The sequence below is a fragment of the Notolepis coatsorum genome (genome assembly GCF_963971535.1).
Source record: "Notolepis coatsorum genome assembly, chromosome: 4".
NCBI lineage: Eukaryota > Metazoa > Chordata > Actinopteri > Aulopiformes > Paralepididae > Notolepis > Notolepis coatsorum.
In genome coordinates this window covers 158298442-158316243 of record NC_140168.1, presented here as the reverse complement: position 1 = coordinate 158316243, position 17802 = coordinate 158298442, and the positions used below count along the sequence as shown (strand labels likewise).

General features: G+C 41.4%; 1 protein-coding gene across 1 annotated transcript in view; it reads left to right on the top strand.

Moving 5' to 3' along the window:
• The window catches only part of cdh7a (cadherin 7a), a gene marked incomplete at both ends in the record, with an annotated part of 728354 nt that overhangs the window by 329791 nt on the left and 380761 nt on the right, over positions 1 to 17802 (top strand). Inside the window, one exon of the mRNA XM_084312150.1 lies at positions 16870 to 17123. Within this exon, the coding sequence (XP_084168276.1) occupies positions 16870 to 17123 (254 nt within the window). The remainder of the gene's footprint in view (positions 1 to 16869; positions 17124 to 17802) is intronic.

Sequence of the window (17802 nt, the reverse complement as noted above, 5' to 3'; positions counted from 1 at the left end):
AGCTATCACCTGAACTATACACAATGACATAACAAGCCACACTTCAGACAGGCCGCTGTCCCAGTCCCTCCCCTAAGAGGGGAAAAGAAAAAGAACGTCAGAACACAGTTATCAACGGTGATCCAGACATCAGCGGGGCCAGCACAGTTCCCATTTCGGGCTGCAGCCGGTTTTGAGCATGGAACTCCCGATAAAGAAGATCCTATGCCCACATTTCCTCGTTAGGGTATACTCCCATTTGTATATGAAAGATGGGGCCTGCACGGGACAGAGAAGCATCCGCTCGAGAATCCTGGGATCACCAGGATCTAGTCGGGGCCCACTAGATTGACCATCATGGGCGTCAGACCAAGATCCTCCGACCGCCGTTTAAGCCGAGCAGAGGACCCTAGCCTGGAGTCGGCGTTTCGTAAATTGTCAGTTAACCCCCACAGCATCAACAACAACCAGAGCTTGTAAGCAAAACAGTACGTACCCAACCTGGAAACAAACGCTTCTCACAACAGTCGGTGCGTCCTACAGTCCAGCTGTGTTGCCGGAGGGTAACCCCATCCAACCGCAGCAAGGAGGACTGTAGTTGGGAGGCACGTCAGCGGCGTGAGCTCCTAATACGAAAAAACCGTTGAAGGTCGGAATGATCCAGACACTCCAGTAATGAAGACAATATCGCCGTATTTTCTCGAAAATAGTGAGAGAGAAAATAAAGATATGATGTCAACGTATCTCTTGTTTTCCAACTTTCTTCTACTAACAACCTCGTCAAGTGGGGATCTACCGAAGGCACTTCCTTGTGGTGAAAGTGAAGAAGGAGGCGGTAGGTGACCACACACCTGCTTATGAAGGTAAGCGGAAGGGGGTGTGGTCAGACGGATGTTGGGATGTAAAGGTACATGGTGGAATTTTTTATTCAGTGCACGTGCACGAAGTGAAGTACAGTGCAGACAGGTGCTGAGCAAGCCATTAACGACATAGAACCCTTTGGTAGTGTTGTAGTGAAAGGGTTAAGGGCTTTACATGCTCGATCAACAACAACATGACAGCAACACAACGTGGGCTCTGCAACATCAATGCAAGCGATGTTGCGTAACTAGCACTAAAATCTACCTAGCGACAGCAACGCAACCATTTGCTATTGGTTGTTTAGCAAATGGAGGCCGGGCTGTTGTATAATATTGGTTGCTACAGTGTTGCTGGTCGCTAACGATAATAAAAGATTAGCTATTGTGATCCAAAAATAGCAAGCTATGGTTATCGATATTGATAGATGCATTGAATTTGATAGTTACATTGAATTTGTACCATGAATAAATTACAAGAAAGATTATCAGAAGAAGTGAGAAAATAGAAACATTAAGTATGACTACCCAGGGAAAGAGATCGGCGACCATATTGGCATGGACTGGGTTAATTGTACGAAGGCATGGAAGAAAATGTACTAGCTAGAATCGAACTGGACCCATCTATTATTAGAAAGCTGAGCCCAGAACCTACACTGGACTGAGACATGTCGGACCAAAACCCAGACCCGAATGGCATCGTTTTAAAAGTTGCTTATTACAAGTTATTACAAAACGTACCTAATGTAGTATCCTTCGCCCCTGGTGCTGCATGACCGTGACATATATTCCGCCCAATCCTCGCCAAGAAAGTTAATAAAAATGCATTCACATTTTATGTTGTTCATCTTGCTGATTGAAAAAGCACGGTTATTCCACTCATTATTTTGGCTTAAGTCCACTTGCTGTGGGAATCACAAGAGGCACAATATTGCAATTTCTTTATATATCTTTTTTCAACTGCTAAATATTTTCCTAACTTATTTTTTTAATGTATTTATACTTGGTGTAACTGTATTGATATAATATTGGCACACAAAATATCACAATATATTGCTGTATCAATTTATTCCCCAACCCTATTGTTTCTATTTCACCCTCTGTTAGGACTTGATAACAGGTAATCAAATGCACAACACGGGAGACAGGAGAATGTTCAACCCTGAAGGGCATTTAATAATACGTTGAAAAAAGGGAAAACACCAGTGCGTCTTTAGCCTGGCGGGCGGATGACCATGACCGGTAGAGAGCACGGGAGTGTAGCTGTGAAGACACAGAGGGAGAAAAACAAAATAAGTCTTCACAGGAAAAAACGAAGTCAGGCACACAGGGAAAAACACGCTGACAAAAACACGATAACATGAGGCGTGATTTGAGGCGTAAAAAACAAATCACGGGAAGGGTGGATACACGGAACACAACGGGAAGAGGGTTGACACAGAAAAGACGAAAAAACATTATCATGAGAAGGAATGTCAAAGATACTTGCCAGGCCATCTTAAACGAAGATCTGACGCTGATGAATGGAGATCCAGGTATCTTGTAGGGTGGTGTGGTGATTAGCAGACAGGTGCGGAGCCTCCATCCATCAGCGTGATTAGTATCACCTGTGTCGATTGCGCGCCTGTAGAGGGGTGTATGGGACGCGTGATTTTTTTCCATAGCCTCTGTTTGCGAAGACGCTCTCTGATTGGCTAGGCCGCGTACAGCGAAGAAGAAAATACCCTCTCTGACTGGTTTAGCTCCAAAGGGTCTCTTCCGCCTTGTACATATATTCTCTGCTTTGAAGTGGTTATGCTTAGGCATTCTTTCGAAGTGGTTATGCTTAGGCCCTCTTTCGAAGTGGTTATGCTTAGGCCCTCTTTCAACATGCTTAGAGTTAGGGTTAGGGTTAGCCAATCGGAGAGCGTCTTTTTCTTCTTTGCTGCAATCAAAGAGATTCTTCGCTCACAGAGGCTACGGGAAGAAATCCTGCGTATGGGACAGACACGGATGGTGGGACAGACACGGAGGTGTGTGACGTGGCAGAGAGAGTTGTGGAGGTGAAACCGTAACCCCCTCATGTTCGTGCTTGTGTGTTCCTTGGGGGCTCGCTGGAAGAACATGTCACAACAAATTATCAAGGAAAATAAATTGGATACCTTCACCATCACACCACTTCGAGGCACATGGGACGGCACTTTCACACCTGCCTCGTTTCGTCCGGTCTAACCTCATCCTGGTTTGTTCAGGTGTGAACACAATCACACTCGGCTGTGCACCAAAATAACTGGAGACCTGGTTGAAGAGGTGGTCTCTCTGTCCGGTTACAAACTAAATCGCTAAATGAGGTCCTGACTGAATTCGGTCGTTAAAGAACCCAGGACGCCCATCGTAAAGAGTAGGGGGTTCCCCGACGTTCCTGGCCAAATTCCCAATCAGGTATCTGACATCAAGGCCACCTAATCATCCCTTCCCCTTAATTGGCTGGTATCAATCCCTGTCTCCTGAGCCTTTCAGCCATTGTGTAGTGTGATGTGTTGCCTGGTGCCAGTGTATGGTAGTCATCGTGTAGTGTGATGTGTGCCTGGTGCCAGCGTATGGCAGCCATTGTGTAGTGTGATGTGTGCCTGGTGCCAGCGTATGGTAGTCATTGTGTGATGTGTGCCGGGTACCAGTGTATGGCAGCCATTGAACCTGCGTAGCCCAAGGTTGGATGCTACCAGTGGTGGTGAAGGAGGAAATGTCCACCCTACATTGTAAAGCGCATTGAGTGTCTAGAAAAGCGCTATATAAATGTGATTCATTATTATTATTATTATTATTATTATTATTATTACAAACAAACTCTGGTGCGGTTCGTTTGAGGTGTGAAAGCAACCAACAGCAGGAAAATACCCTAGAAAATTTAATAATTGAATGAAGCTGATCAGCAGTTTTGGTTGACATGTATATTTCCAAATGTGTGATTTTTAATCATCGTCCTTTATATTTCCAAATGTGTGATTTTTAATCATCGTCCTGTATATTTCCAAATGTGTGATTTTTAATCATCATAATGTTATTACCTACGCAGTTGGAAAGTTCAAAATAGCCAAATAATGCTGTGATACTAAACAAATACCTTGTATGAATAATTCAGGTGACAGAAGCCTAGACAGTGGTGCATAATTAATTAATAACTGTAAAATTAATAATCATTCATTACTGACAGTGAATTGGAAAATGTATAGTTAGCTATATTCATCATAATATCTCCAATAATTTGTCCAAACCAAGGTGGATCAGGTGGAGATTTCTTGTCCACATCTCTTGTTTACCAAAAAGTATTTTAACACTTTGATCGCCATGGTTAAATTCATAATTTACCATCCCTAGCCAGCTCTATTTGTCTATGGAGAAGTTCCCCTTCTTTGCAGGGCTATAACTTTTTAAATTGTATTGCTAAATTGACATTATTATGGCCCATTCAATGTCCTATATCTATTGTTCAGGGTGTAGCAACGTTATACTTTTTCATTCACATATTCATACTAAAATACGGTATAAAGTATAAGTATGTTTTTATCGTTTTCTGCAGCTTTCTCCAGAACTTGATTTATAGCCCTAAATGCATTATATTGATGATCAAATACAGTTTGATAGCGATCGGTGCCAGATAAAAAAATTTCAACTGCACGTAGTTCTAGAAGTTACTACGTATGATCTGATGTTGACCGGATGGGCGGGGGGTCGTTTATAATTCCGTGGGCAACGTTATATCATTCATCTAGTGTGGGTGATATGATCATTAGAGCAGTTAGTATAGAGGACATTAGAAAATAACGGTGAAACTCACCGTAGCTTCCTCGCACCGTTGGCAGATGAGCGTGGAACAGAATATTTTCTATTATGGGATGGAGAAATACCCGATCCATTTCCAGGTTGTATAATAGTATATACGTCCAAATCATGTTGTTTATCGAGTTATTGGCAACGGATCGCTATGTATTGTGTCAAGCTCGAGTCCCGGGACCTATAGCGAGTGATCGGACCGAATTGAAATGAGCACCAGCTTCTACATCCTGTTTCTCCCCTGGGCGATCCGCCGATCGGCCACCAGATGGCGCTCTTGAACCGTTAGAGAGTTGAGTGTAGCTCAGCAGTATATCTCATGTCCCCGGGGGAGAAATATGATTTCGATCACAGATTTTTGAAATATTGATATCAAAGACGTGTTACGGCGTCTTCGGCAGAATGAGCATGGCGGGGAAAGACGAGTTTCGGCGTATCCGGCGATTAAAGTGTTAAAGGGGAACTATTTTACTATTTATTTCACTATTTGGGCACTTTTACACAATTCCTGTGAGTCTATGGAACACCTCTGTAATATATATATTTTTTTTATTCATTGTTTTGTATTTCTAATCAAGTCCTCAAAAACAGCATTTTTCTACCTCAAGATCTTAAGCCGTTTTGAGCCTGGGCTCCAACCACTGTGTGCAGCTCATCATGTACCTGATGCCACACAGCCACATTATCATGCATCGGTGTCTCTCTGACATCACAAATCAGCACATTTTCAAATGACTCAGTTCAGTGAGGTTGAATATTGTGAGAGGAGAATTGGAAGAATGCGCCAATATAAGAATTAGAGACATAGATCATATTAATATAAGTTCACATAGCTAGGAAACAATGCTAAACACTCAAAAAGGCCATTTATAAGATAGTTCCCCTTTAATTAAGTTGTATGGTGACATGAATTAAACCGGGCTTTGTATGGGGGATATGTGTTCCCAGATTAGATTGAGAAACCATTTTATCCTCTTCAGAAACCCCAAGGCCGGATGAATCTGCCCATTATCTCTGTGACCAGGAAGTATCGGCGACTTTCACAGATATTATGTCCAATAAATAGATGAGCAGTGGTGGAAAGTATTTTTTGCTTAAGTACTGTACTTAATAGGGATGCACCGAGCCGATATTGGTATCGGTATCGGCCGCCGATATCAGTAAAATAGCTGGATCGGGTATCGGTAATTTAAAAAAATAATTTAAATAAGAAATAAAATAAGAAATAACCATTCAGTACATTTATATCTATGTGTTAATTTGTTACATTTAGTTTCACTAAGTTAGGAAAGTAATGTTTTAAGTCAAGCCTGATGTTGCATTGCACACAGTGACATACAGTTTAAATTAATACAGTTTATTAATTGAATGAATGACGTTTATTTTCTGTCTTTGTTTACAACAAATCAAAAACACACTTGTGATCCTTTACAATTCTTAAAAACTAAATATATTTTAATATATAAAAAAAAAAAAAAACGTGGATTATTTTTTTTATTTTTTTTTAACTTTTTTGTAAAACACATTTGGACAATGGTTATCGGATCGGTATTGGTATTGGCCGATACCCAAACCCAGGTATCGGTATCGGGGCTGAAAAAGTCGGATCGGTGCATCCCTAGTACTTAAGTACAATTTCGAGCTACTTGTACTAATGTATGTAAGTATTTTCATTTTAGGGAACGTTATACTTTTACTGCACTACATTTCAGGGGAAATATTGTACTTTTTACTCCAAAAGTATCTAAAGTAAAAGTACACATTCTACACAACGTTTGTGTATCCATTGACCACTAAATGTGATGTTAAAGTGGTGTGTGGTCCAGTTATGCTGCTCTGATGAAAGGTCATGTTAAAGTGGTAGTATGTGGTCCTGTTATGCTGCTCTGATTAAAGGTTATGTTAAAGCAGTATGTGGTCCAGTTATGCTGCTCTGATTAAAGGTTATGTTAAAGTGGTATATGGTCCATTTATGCTGCTCTGATTAAAGGTTATGTTAAAGTGGTATGTGGTCCAGTTATGCTGCTCTGAGTACGTCCTCTTGACGTTGACAGGCTTCAGTGCTGTCAATCGATTAAAATATTTAATCTGATTAATCGCATGATTGTCCATAGTTAACTCGCGATTAATCGCAAATTAATCGAATTGTTTAAAAAAAATTGTATCTACCTTAAACATATTTTTCACAAAAGGATGCATTGCAAATTTGCATCAAATTCAAAACAGAGTGATGCACAAAATAACTTAAAAGAAAATAATAATTTAAAGCAATGAATAAAGGGTGCATGAAATAATAGGGGAAAGAAAACGTTAGGAACTTGTTACATTCACCCACACAAGAGCTGAGTACTCACACCCCCCCCCCCCTCTCTCTCTCTCACACACACACACACTCTCCCATCTCTCTTTCTTTCTTGCCCCCTCCTCATCTCTCTCACCCCCCCCCTCTCTCTATCTCTCACACACACACACACACACGCATGCACGCACACACACACACACACACACGCACGCACGCACGCACGCACACACACACACACACACACACACACACACACACACACACACACACACACACACACACACACACACACACACACACACACACACACACACACACACACACACACACACACACACACACGCACACACACTTTGAGTCAGAAACAAACATAGTATCAATGAGAGTATCAATAATACACATGAGTGAAGTCTAGTAAAAAAAATATATATAATCTATAATCTTTAGTTACCCAGGCAAACAAGTAAGAACAAATTCTGATTTTATTTATTGTCAAAAGTATGCATAATGTTGTGTTAATTCCACAACAAGAGATATGTAATGTTAATTACAATTTTTTGGGGGGGGAAACCCTGCATATATCGGTATCGGTTGATATCGGTATCGGAAATTAAGAGTTGGACAATATCGGTATCGGTAAAAAAGCCAATATCGAGCATCCCTAGTTCAGATAAATGTAATGGAGTAAAAGTATAAAGTTCCCTAAAATGAAAATGCTCACATAAAGTACAAGTAGCTCGAAAATGTACTTAAGTAAAAATACTTAGTTACTTTCCACCACTGGTTTCTTGCTTGCCCCCGGATATGCAGCAGCCTCAGCAGCCGGTTGAAAGTTAATATTGTGTGAAAACTAGACCATTACATCAAAAGCACTCTTACCACACAACAATAAAAAATATAGTCGCCATTTAATAGCAAGGTAATCGACCGACGATATACCCTGAAGAACACCAGACCGGACAGACAGACCCCCCCGACGGAGAAGGCCGGGTGAACAAACAACCCCGCGGTGGCACGGCGTGGGGGCTTGGGAGGGATATGGATATGGGAAGCAGATATGGGCCATGGTAATTATAGTCTCACCAGAAATAATGAGCGCCAGATCTGTCACGGTGCTGTAATCCACTGCAAAAAAAAACTACTAAGAGAAACAAATTACAATGGGCTGAGATCATTTAGGAAATGTCTCGTAATAAGTAATAATCTCTTGAAATAAGTAGGATAATAATAGAATACAATCAAATAATAATAATCACTTAATTTGTCGCAATAAAGAAAGGCAGCAAGAGAGGCCCTCCATTGGATTGGATTGGATAGTCTTTATTATCCCCAAGGGGCAATTTGGTTTGCAACAGTAATAGTACACAGCACAACCAGTACACATGGCAAATATACAATAAAGACATAAATACATTAAAACATACAATAGATCACCATAAAACTGCAATCCGGTGTAAAATAAGAACGCAGCTAAGCCTACAGCTTATTTTTTAATCGTATTTAAAAATCCAACAGCTGACGGAACAAATGCTCTCAAATACCTATTTGACTTGGCCCTCCTATGAGAGGTATACCTCCGTCCTGAAGGCAAGAGGAGAAACTCTGCATAGAGAGGGTGCTGAGAGGCCGCTAGAATGGCCTCTGCCTCCTGAGTGGCTCTCATTTCCGGCACACTTTAACGATTCTTCCCAGCCTATTTTTATTAGCCACGCTGAGGTTGCAGAACCAAGGAATCATTGCAAAAGTTAAAATAGACTCAATAAAAGAAGAATAAAAAATGTTCATCAGTGACCTATCGACATGGAAGCCCCTCAACTTTCTTAGAAGAAATTATCTCTGGTTGGCCTTTTTACAGATGTGATCAGTGTTGGCATCAAAAGTCATTTTGTCATCTCCATTCATGCGTTCTACAAGTTAAATATGAAATAGTGTAAATACTATAGTATATTATTTGACTAGAACAGAACAGTGGTGCCGTCTACCCACCACCTAGCAGTCTTCTTCAGGGCTGACAACACGGACAGAGACGGTACACACAGACCTCTATCATGAGAGGGGCAAGCTGTTACAAGCCAGGAGCAGATTGGTGTCATGACAGAAACACTCTCCCTAGTGTGTGTGTGTGTGTGGGGATGGCTAATTTAACCTGTGTGTATCAATTACTTAGATAGCACAACCGGCACACAGCCACCCCTGCCCCCAGGTTGGGCCCAGGGCAGGTGTGGCTGCTCCCAGGTCTAATTAGCTTAGCCCAGGGCAGGTGTGGCTGCTCCCAGGTCTAATTAACTTAGCCCAGGGCAGGTGTGGCTGCTTAAATCAGCCATTCCCAACACTGTGGTCTACCTTACTGTGAATGAGTGTGCTGTAACCCTGTTTGCTAAGCCAAGTGTATTCCTTCTGTGACTCACTAACAACCAACTTGGTTTTTCTGTGTACTTACTGACAAAGGATTAATTAATTAATACAAATGAGACAGAAATGAATAAGTAATGGCTGTATTCTACATCTACATTTTAGACCACTGTTATTATATTATTGGTCATGAGGGGGATGGCAGGTGACATAGAGGTAGAGAGACCCACAGGTTGCTGGTTCTATCCCTAGCCCCCAACAGGAAGTGTGAATTCCAGCTATGAGATGGTAACTGGATGGTGGCTGACCACCATCTCTGCCAAAGGGCCCTTGAGCAAGACACTGATCCCTAACTGCTCCAGGGACACTGTTCTATACAGTAGACCCCTGAAGAAATGAATATACACAAGTATAGTGCCTATGAGAGATATTATACTAAAATATGAATTCCAAGTAACAATAAAGTAACACATCTTATATATCAGTTTCCAAAGCTCTTCCACATTACTGGACTGGCTATTTGACTTCAACTGACTAACACGCATCACATCACAGCAATGAATCAGCTGAACATGTGCAGTTATGGAAGCTTTAAAGGGGACATGCATTATAAATGGCTTTTTTCAGTATTTACCATTGTTTTATAGCAATAGGGGTTAGTATCAATGGGTCTGTGTCTCTAATTACCATATTGACTCATCAGTCTAGTCTCGAGTTCACGAGATCTTCCCTCACTCAACTAAGCTGTTCTGATTTGATGGTATTCCTGACGTGAATAGGGTACTGATCTGCAGTAACGCCCCATCTATGGTTGTAGTGCATAGTGTAACCCGACACTTTCTCAAACGGGTTTTGACAGGCAGAGAACGAGCAAGGAGAGAGAGGGAGAGAGAGGGACGGCGGGAGGGACTGTGCAGAAGTGTGTGTAAATGTGTGTGCGCCCTCTCTCTCCCTCGTCGGACACACACACACACAAATTTGACTGCGTGTGTGTCGGGGACGCATCTCTCCTCTCTCTCTCTCCCTCGTCGGAGCATTACACAGAAACTTGACTGCGTGTGTGTTGGGGACGTATCTCTCCTCTCTCTCTCCCTCTCTCTCTCTCTCTATCTCTCTCTCTCCCTCGCAGGCAGTCGGGAGCACCAGCATATCACTGTAATATCTTTGGCATGCTCCCACACGCACGCCCGTATTCCGATCCGTACAATAATAATCACAGAGGTATATATTGTCATTTGAAACAAGTTACCAATGCATTGTCCCGTGGGATTATCCAAAGTGAGAAAGATTTGGCTTTTGAGTACTTGATTAGAAATATAAAACAATGAATGTTATATACTTTTTTTTCACTACCTATCTTTGTGAAAATGGCTTCTCAGCTCTGGTCCTGCTGAAGACAAAGCAGAGGAACAGATTGGACATTGAGCATGACCTCAGAATGGCTTTGTCTACCATCACCCCAGGCTTTGAGAAACAACATCCCCAGTTATCCCATTAGTTCCCTGGGATGTTAAGCTAAGAAGTCTGCTAAGAAGGATATATTATTATTATTATTATTATTATTATTATTATTATTATTATTATTATTATTATTATTATTATTATTATTATTATTATTATTATTATTATTATTATTATTTAATTTCATTGTGTTTTTAGCCCTAGTTTCACTTTTGTTGCAACCCCAGTTATCCTATTAGTTCCCCCAAACTTAGGTATGTTATGTTAAGCTAAGAAGTCTGCTAAGAAGCATCATTATTTATTATTATTATTATTTTATTTCATTGGGTTTTTAGCCCTAGTTGCACTTTTGTTGCAACCCCAGTTATCCCATTAGTTCCCCCGAACTTAGGTATGTTATGTTAAGCTAAGAAGTCTGCTAAGAAGCATAATTATTTTTTATTATTATTATTATTATTATTATTATTATTATTATTATTATTATTATTATTATTATTATTATTATTATTATTATTATTATTATTATTATTATTATTATTATTATTATTATTATTATTATTATTATTATTATTTCATTTTATTTCATTTGGTTTTTATCCCTAGTTGCTTTTTTGTTGCAACCCCAGTTATCCCATTAGTTCCCCCAAACGTAGGTATGTTATGTTAAGCTAAGAAATCTGCTAAGAAGCATATATTATTTATTATAATTGTATTTCATTGGGTTTTTAGCCCTAGTTGCACTTTTGTTGCACTTTTTTGTGTTTATTTCATGTTTTTAACAGTGCATGAAAGATTGCGTATTACTGCAAAAAACTTTTTTGAAATAAATCAGTGGTTCAAAAATGTTGGGTCCCAAGGCTAGACCAGTTGAGAACCACTGCTTTAAACCACTCCAGTCACATAGGATGGTTATGGAAGCTTTAAACCACTCCAGTCACAGAGGATGGTTATGGAAGCTTTAAACCACTCCAGTCACATAGGATGGTTATGGAAGCTTTAAACCACTCCAGTCACAGAGGATGGTTATGGAAGCTTTAAACCACTCCAGTCACAGAGGAGGCTCCAGATAATGTAGCATCCAGTGACCGACGTAACATAATTTATGTTCTGACATTGCAGTCATTGTGCACTAAATGTTTTAGACTGTACATATTTTAAGAACAAGGAGGTAGTCTATTTGCCAACACGATGAACCCGGAAATTTTGGAACCACCAAACTTTTATGATATATATGGATAGTATGGGTCACCAGCACTTAGAAACTGCCGGATGCTAAGTTTAACATGTTGGGCAATTTTTTTTATTTGCATAATTAGCCTACATTTGCATAATCGCCTAAATGAGCAAATCTCGGAAAGTACTTGATCAATTTCAACAATGTTGGAGTGGTTGGGGGTTATTCAGGATGCTGAATCCATTGGTGATACTCAAGAGTTATGAAATTGCAATATTTAAAAAAAATTACCAAATTCCAACTCATTTTGGTGCAATTTTGGTGCATTTTCAGTCAATTAGAACGTTTTAGAGGACACTGAAATGATTACATTTGGACAGCACAGACATTATGTATTCACAATATCTCTACTGACCCCAAATAGTTCATTATGGTAATGTCATATTGTCATAGTACAGTAGATAGGCAGGTGTACAGTAGATAGGCAGGTGTATAAAGATCTGCGTTGTCAAGACAAAGACTCAGATGTGAAGGGCATCCGCTCTTTTATTTACTACCTGTAACGTCACAGCTAATTGGAAAAACTAAACAAAAACTGGTACAACATGCAACTTGTGTATAATAACATAGCTTAATAAAACAGAAATAACAAAAGAAAGGTATTTACATTACTCAAGCATATAGGCCACAACATATAGGCCACAACAGCGGCACGGTGGTGTAGTGGTTAACACTGTCGCCTCACAGCAAGAAGGTCCAGGGTTCGATTCCCGCTTGGGGACCAGGTTTCCATGATGCCAGTTACCCAGGTGGGGTATCTCCCAGGCCTTTCTGTGTGGAGTTTGCATGTTCTCCCCGTGCTCGCAAGGGTTTCCCCCCCGATAAGATAAACCCAATGGAAAAACATGCACAACAACAGATTGCTAAAGCTGTGGCGTCCTTGACGAAGACGGACAGGAGCACTTGGATTGGTCCCCTGGTGCGGCTCACGTTGACGCCTGTCTGCTCCCGGCTGCCCTTGGGGGGAAGGACGACGGGATGGGTTAATCGCAGAGACGAATCGCATCCTACAGACAATGCATGCGTGTGTGTTCCGGTGTGTGTGTGTGTTGTGGATAATAGCCAATGCCAATTAAAGACCTCTGAGCAGGTCCTGCATTATAATTATATCATTATAACAATATGCGCTTCCTCCTACTGCATAGTAGTGGATAATTACTTCTCACTCAGAAAGTGGCTACTGTGTTCAGAACTCTGAATCCACATCATCAAACTCCTCATCATCAAACTCCTCCCCACTGTATTCATCTTCCTCTGAATTTACTTTAATGTCATCTTCTTTTTGCTGCGAGTGTGTCAGTGAGTTGCAACATGTGCTGGGGGGATTTTGCGCTTTCGGTAGATTTCATATCTGGCATTGTTGAGAGATGCTGATCTTCTCTGGTTGTATAGTCAGGAAGAAACTCTTCACTGTCTGTGTGATTTGTGAATCTGTAGTTCCCTCCTCTCCAATGATGTGAAGCAGATCACCAGATACTGCTGTCATGGCCTTAAGCGCAGATACCTTTCCTTTCCCACATGGATAAGAGGTGGTGTCACATCCGGAGAGAGCATGGATAGCCAGGATGGAGTGACACTGCTCACCAAGGTTTTCTACTGTCAGATTTATGTTTAGGACAGTCCCATCCCATCTCTCCATCTGTAGATGACAGGTGATGTCCCTCTTCCAGCACCAGTAGACCATCAGGACAAACACATCAGTGTCATCGCTGAGAATGCGGACTGTTTTAGCTCCACTGATGGTGGCATCCAGCATGTATGAGATCAGGGAGACATCGGCCTCGTCATGTGTGACAATGCTGTCTGCACTACCACACACTCTACATTACAGAGCAATATGGATACCGGTACATTGCCAGAATGTACATTTCGGACGGGCTGTTCACTATTCCAATGAAAACATGTATTTCCCATGTTATTGGTATCTTGACTGGAACTTGACTGGTATTTGCATTACCTTTTGGGTTTCTCTCTGCCTCAGTGCCTCAGATCTTCTATCACACAATTCTACATTAAGGAGAGCAAAAGTACCATATGAATACTCTATACAATATTTAGAATCAAACTTGATGCTTCTCTGTGTGACAAGGGATAGAGCCTGGTGACGCGAGGCTAGGTAATAATCACACATTCATGTCATTAGGGGTATAACGATTCATCAATGCATCGGAATGCATAGACTCTAATGTGACGATTCAACTGCATCGATTTGAAAATGTTAGAATCGATTATAATCGGGAAAAAAAAATATCTTTAAAAAGATTTTTTTTGTGTGTATTGTTTTTGTTGACCTATAGTCCATTCATGCTGAGTGAATCAGTTCCCCCAGCCACATTTGTGTTTTCAACATTTTTGGGGGAATTAACTGATAGAAAATTAATCGAATCGAATCGTGGTCAAATGAAGAGATTTCATGATGCATTGAATTGTTGCCTGAAGAATCGTAATCGAATCTAATCATAGTGAGGTCGAATCGTTACACCCCTACATGACATACATTGCTAACATATGCATTAACATTAGTTACCGTCAGATGGCTAACGTTAACCCTAAGAGCTAGCTTACTGTAGCTTACTGTGTAGAGCTAGCTTACTGTAGAGCTAGTTTACTGTAGTAAGCTATTAGGGTTAACATTAGCCATCTGACAGCTTGTGATCATATTATATTCAGTGTTTGTTATTGGATAGTAATAAAACCACAGTTTGTGTATCTGTTCAGGGACGTGCACAGGACTTTAGAGGGGCAAGTGCTCAAAGGCTGAAAAGGGCACTAAACTTGTGTGTATATATTAACCGAGCGAGCGTAGCGCGCAAGCGAGATTTTTAAGGGCCCTTTTCGGGCGGGGGGCCCCCTTTTTATGCTTTTTGGGGGGTTTTGGTGATAAAATATTGAATATTGAACTATAATAATCAGTGCAGGAGCTCACTTATCCTTGAAAGACACTTTTATCACTGTCTTAAAAGGCCCATACATCTCCATAAATGTTCAGGGGGGAGGGAATAAGTGCTTACCCTACAGACCCCAAGAAGTGCTGTATATTCTGTATTGTTTAATATAAATGCATTTTTTATTCCAATCCCGATTTGTATTTGAGATTCCCAAATCCCATCGGACTTGACTTCTTCGTGTCCCTCAATTAGTGTAATACCAGCATTCAACTGTATGCGCCACAGCGGTTTCTATCATCATCATCATCACCACCCACGCTATGCATAAAATATATAGGTCCGCGGAGAGGCACGCTGAGGAGGCTGTGCAAACTGCAATGGAATATGGGGCATCTCTCTCTCTTTACCTAATATTTTGATTCTATCCTGACATTTTTCAGTTGGAAGGGCAGTCTGTATGCGTAACGGTTAAAAAAAAAAATCTTTTAATTTTAATTTTAATTTTTTCAAAAGGGCTCTTTTTTGATGAGGCTCAAAAAGGCAGGTGCTCAAGCACCCCTTGGCCTCTATGTGTGCACGTGCCTGTATCTGTTAATATTTTCTCAACTTACTTGCATTGAAACAACAATCCTTGAAAATCAGGGGTCTGTATTTGCTGCAGCTGCAGTTGCTCGTTGCCACAGTAGGAATGAGATCATGGTGCAAATTAGCCACTACTCACTTGGAAGTTTTGCATTAACGATTAGCGCACTGCAGTCTCAGTCAAGGCTAGGAACTGGGGTTCTGAGGAAATTTTATAAGGTAACAGTTACATACAAAAATCCAGTAGAATAGTTTCTAGTTGTGGCAACAAACTGCTCCGCTGCCACGTGGACTCATGGCAGAGCTCAACTGCAGCAGTTACCCCAGTAACCAAGCATAAGCGCCTAGAGTACCCCATTAGGCGCTCTACAAATGAAAGTTATTATTATTATTATCATTCTGTTTACAATTGAACTTTTCATGAAAATGATCTAGAAATTCAGCATCTTCTGAAACATTTATGAACTGAAAATTCATAAAAAAATGGCACCAAAATGAGTAGAAATTTGGTAAATTCCAGTAAATATTGCAATTTTGAAATAAATGTCTTCTCTTAAGTATCATAAATGGATTCAGCATCCTGAATAACCCCCAAAACAACTCCAACATTGTTGAAATTGATCAAGTAGTTTCTGAGATTTGTCCATTTAGGCGATTATGCAGATTTATGCTAATTATGCAAATAAAAAAAGTTGCCCAACATTTACAACTTAGCATCCGGCAGTTTCTGAGTGCTGGGGACCCGTACTATCCATATCCATCATAAAACGTTGGTGGTTCCGAAATTTCCGGGTTCACAATGGGGCTCTATGGGATGGCAAATAGACTAAGGCGCTCTGTTGTTACTAAGGCAACATTAGACTGCAGAGATCAATGGCTCTTTATAACTTTTCAGAGTGAATGCATTAATATGGAAGTGTGGTCAATATAATATCAGTAAGTAAAGGACTTGTCCTTCCTTCCTTTGTTTGTTTGTTTGTTTGTTTGTTTGTTTGTTTTTCCTTTCTTTCTTTCTTTCTTTCTTTCTTTCTTTCTTTCTTTCTTTCTTTCTTTCTTTCTTTCTTTCTTTCTTTCTTTCTTTCTTTCTTTCTTTCTTTCTTTCTTTCTTTCTTTCTTCTTCCTTCCTTCCTTCCTTCTTCCTTCCTTCCTTCCTTCCTTCCTTCCTTCCTTCCTTCCTTCCTTCCTTCATTCCTTTGTTCCCTCCTCTCCTTCCTTCCTTCCTTCCTTCCTTCCTTCCTTCCTTCCTTCCTTCCTTCCTTCCTTCCTTCCTTCCTTCCTTCCTTCCTTCCTTCCTTCCTTCCTTCCTTCCTTCCTTCCTTCCTTCCTTCCTTCCTTCCTTCCTTCCTTCCTTCCTTCCTCCCTTTCTTCCTCCCTCCCTCCCTCCTCCCTCCTCTTCAACAGAGCCTGGACTATGAGACGAAGGCCAGCTACAACTTGAGGGTGGAGGGCACCAACAGAAACATCGACCCCCGCTTCCTGAGCATGGGTCCCTTCAGCGACGTGGCCAGCGTGCGGCTGACCGTGGAGAACGTGGACGAGCCTCCCGTCTTCTCGTCCCCCGTCAGCAGGATGGTGATCTCTGAAGCGGCTAAAGTGGGCACCACCATCGGGACGGTTTCTGCACAGGATCCGGACTTCACCAACAGTCCCATTAGGTAGGGTACTGTTCATATCAATCAATCAATCGGGGGCGACAGTGGCTCGGGAGGTAGAACAGTCATCTGGTAATCCGGATGTTCCCGGTTCGATTCCCGCTCCTCCCGGGCAGCGTGTCAAAGTGTCCTTGGGCAAGACACTTAACCCCTAATTGCTCCTGATGAGCAGGTTGGCACCTTGCATGGTTGCCTCCACCGTCGGTGTGTGAATGTGTGAGTGAATGGGTAAACAAATTGAAAAGCGCTTTGGATAAAAGCGATATATAAATGCAGCCATTTACCATTTACCAATCAATCAAATAATCAATAACTCACTCTGTATTTATAAAACGTGCCTACAACCGCAGAGACCCGGGTTCAATTCCCACCTCCAGCCTGGTCAGTCGTCCCTACGGACACAATTGGCAGTGTTCACGGGTGTGAAGCCGGTGGGCGTATGAGACCTGGCCGTTGCAACAGCGACTCCTACTGGTCAGCGAGCCTTCTGTCTATCTTCTCTACGGTCCCCCAGCTCTGTTGGTGTTGTTGGGAGCTCTTTCTCTATTGTCCTGCCCCATAATGTTCTGGGCCTCCCTCTCCTCCCTCTCCTCCATCTCCTCCCTCTCCTCCCTCTCCTCCCTCTCCTCCATCTCTTCCCTCTCATCCCTCTCCTCCCTCTTATCTCTCTCCTCCCTCTCCT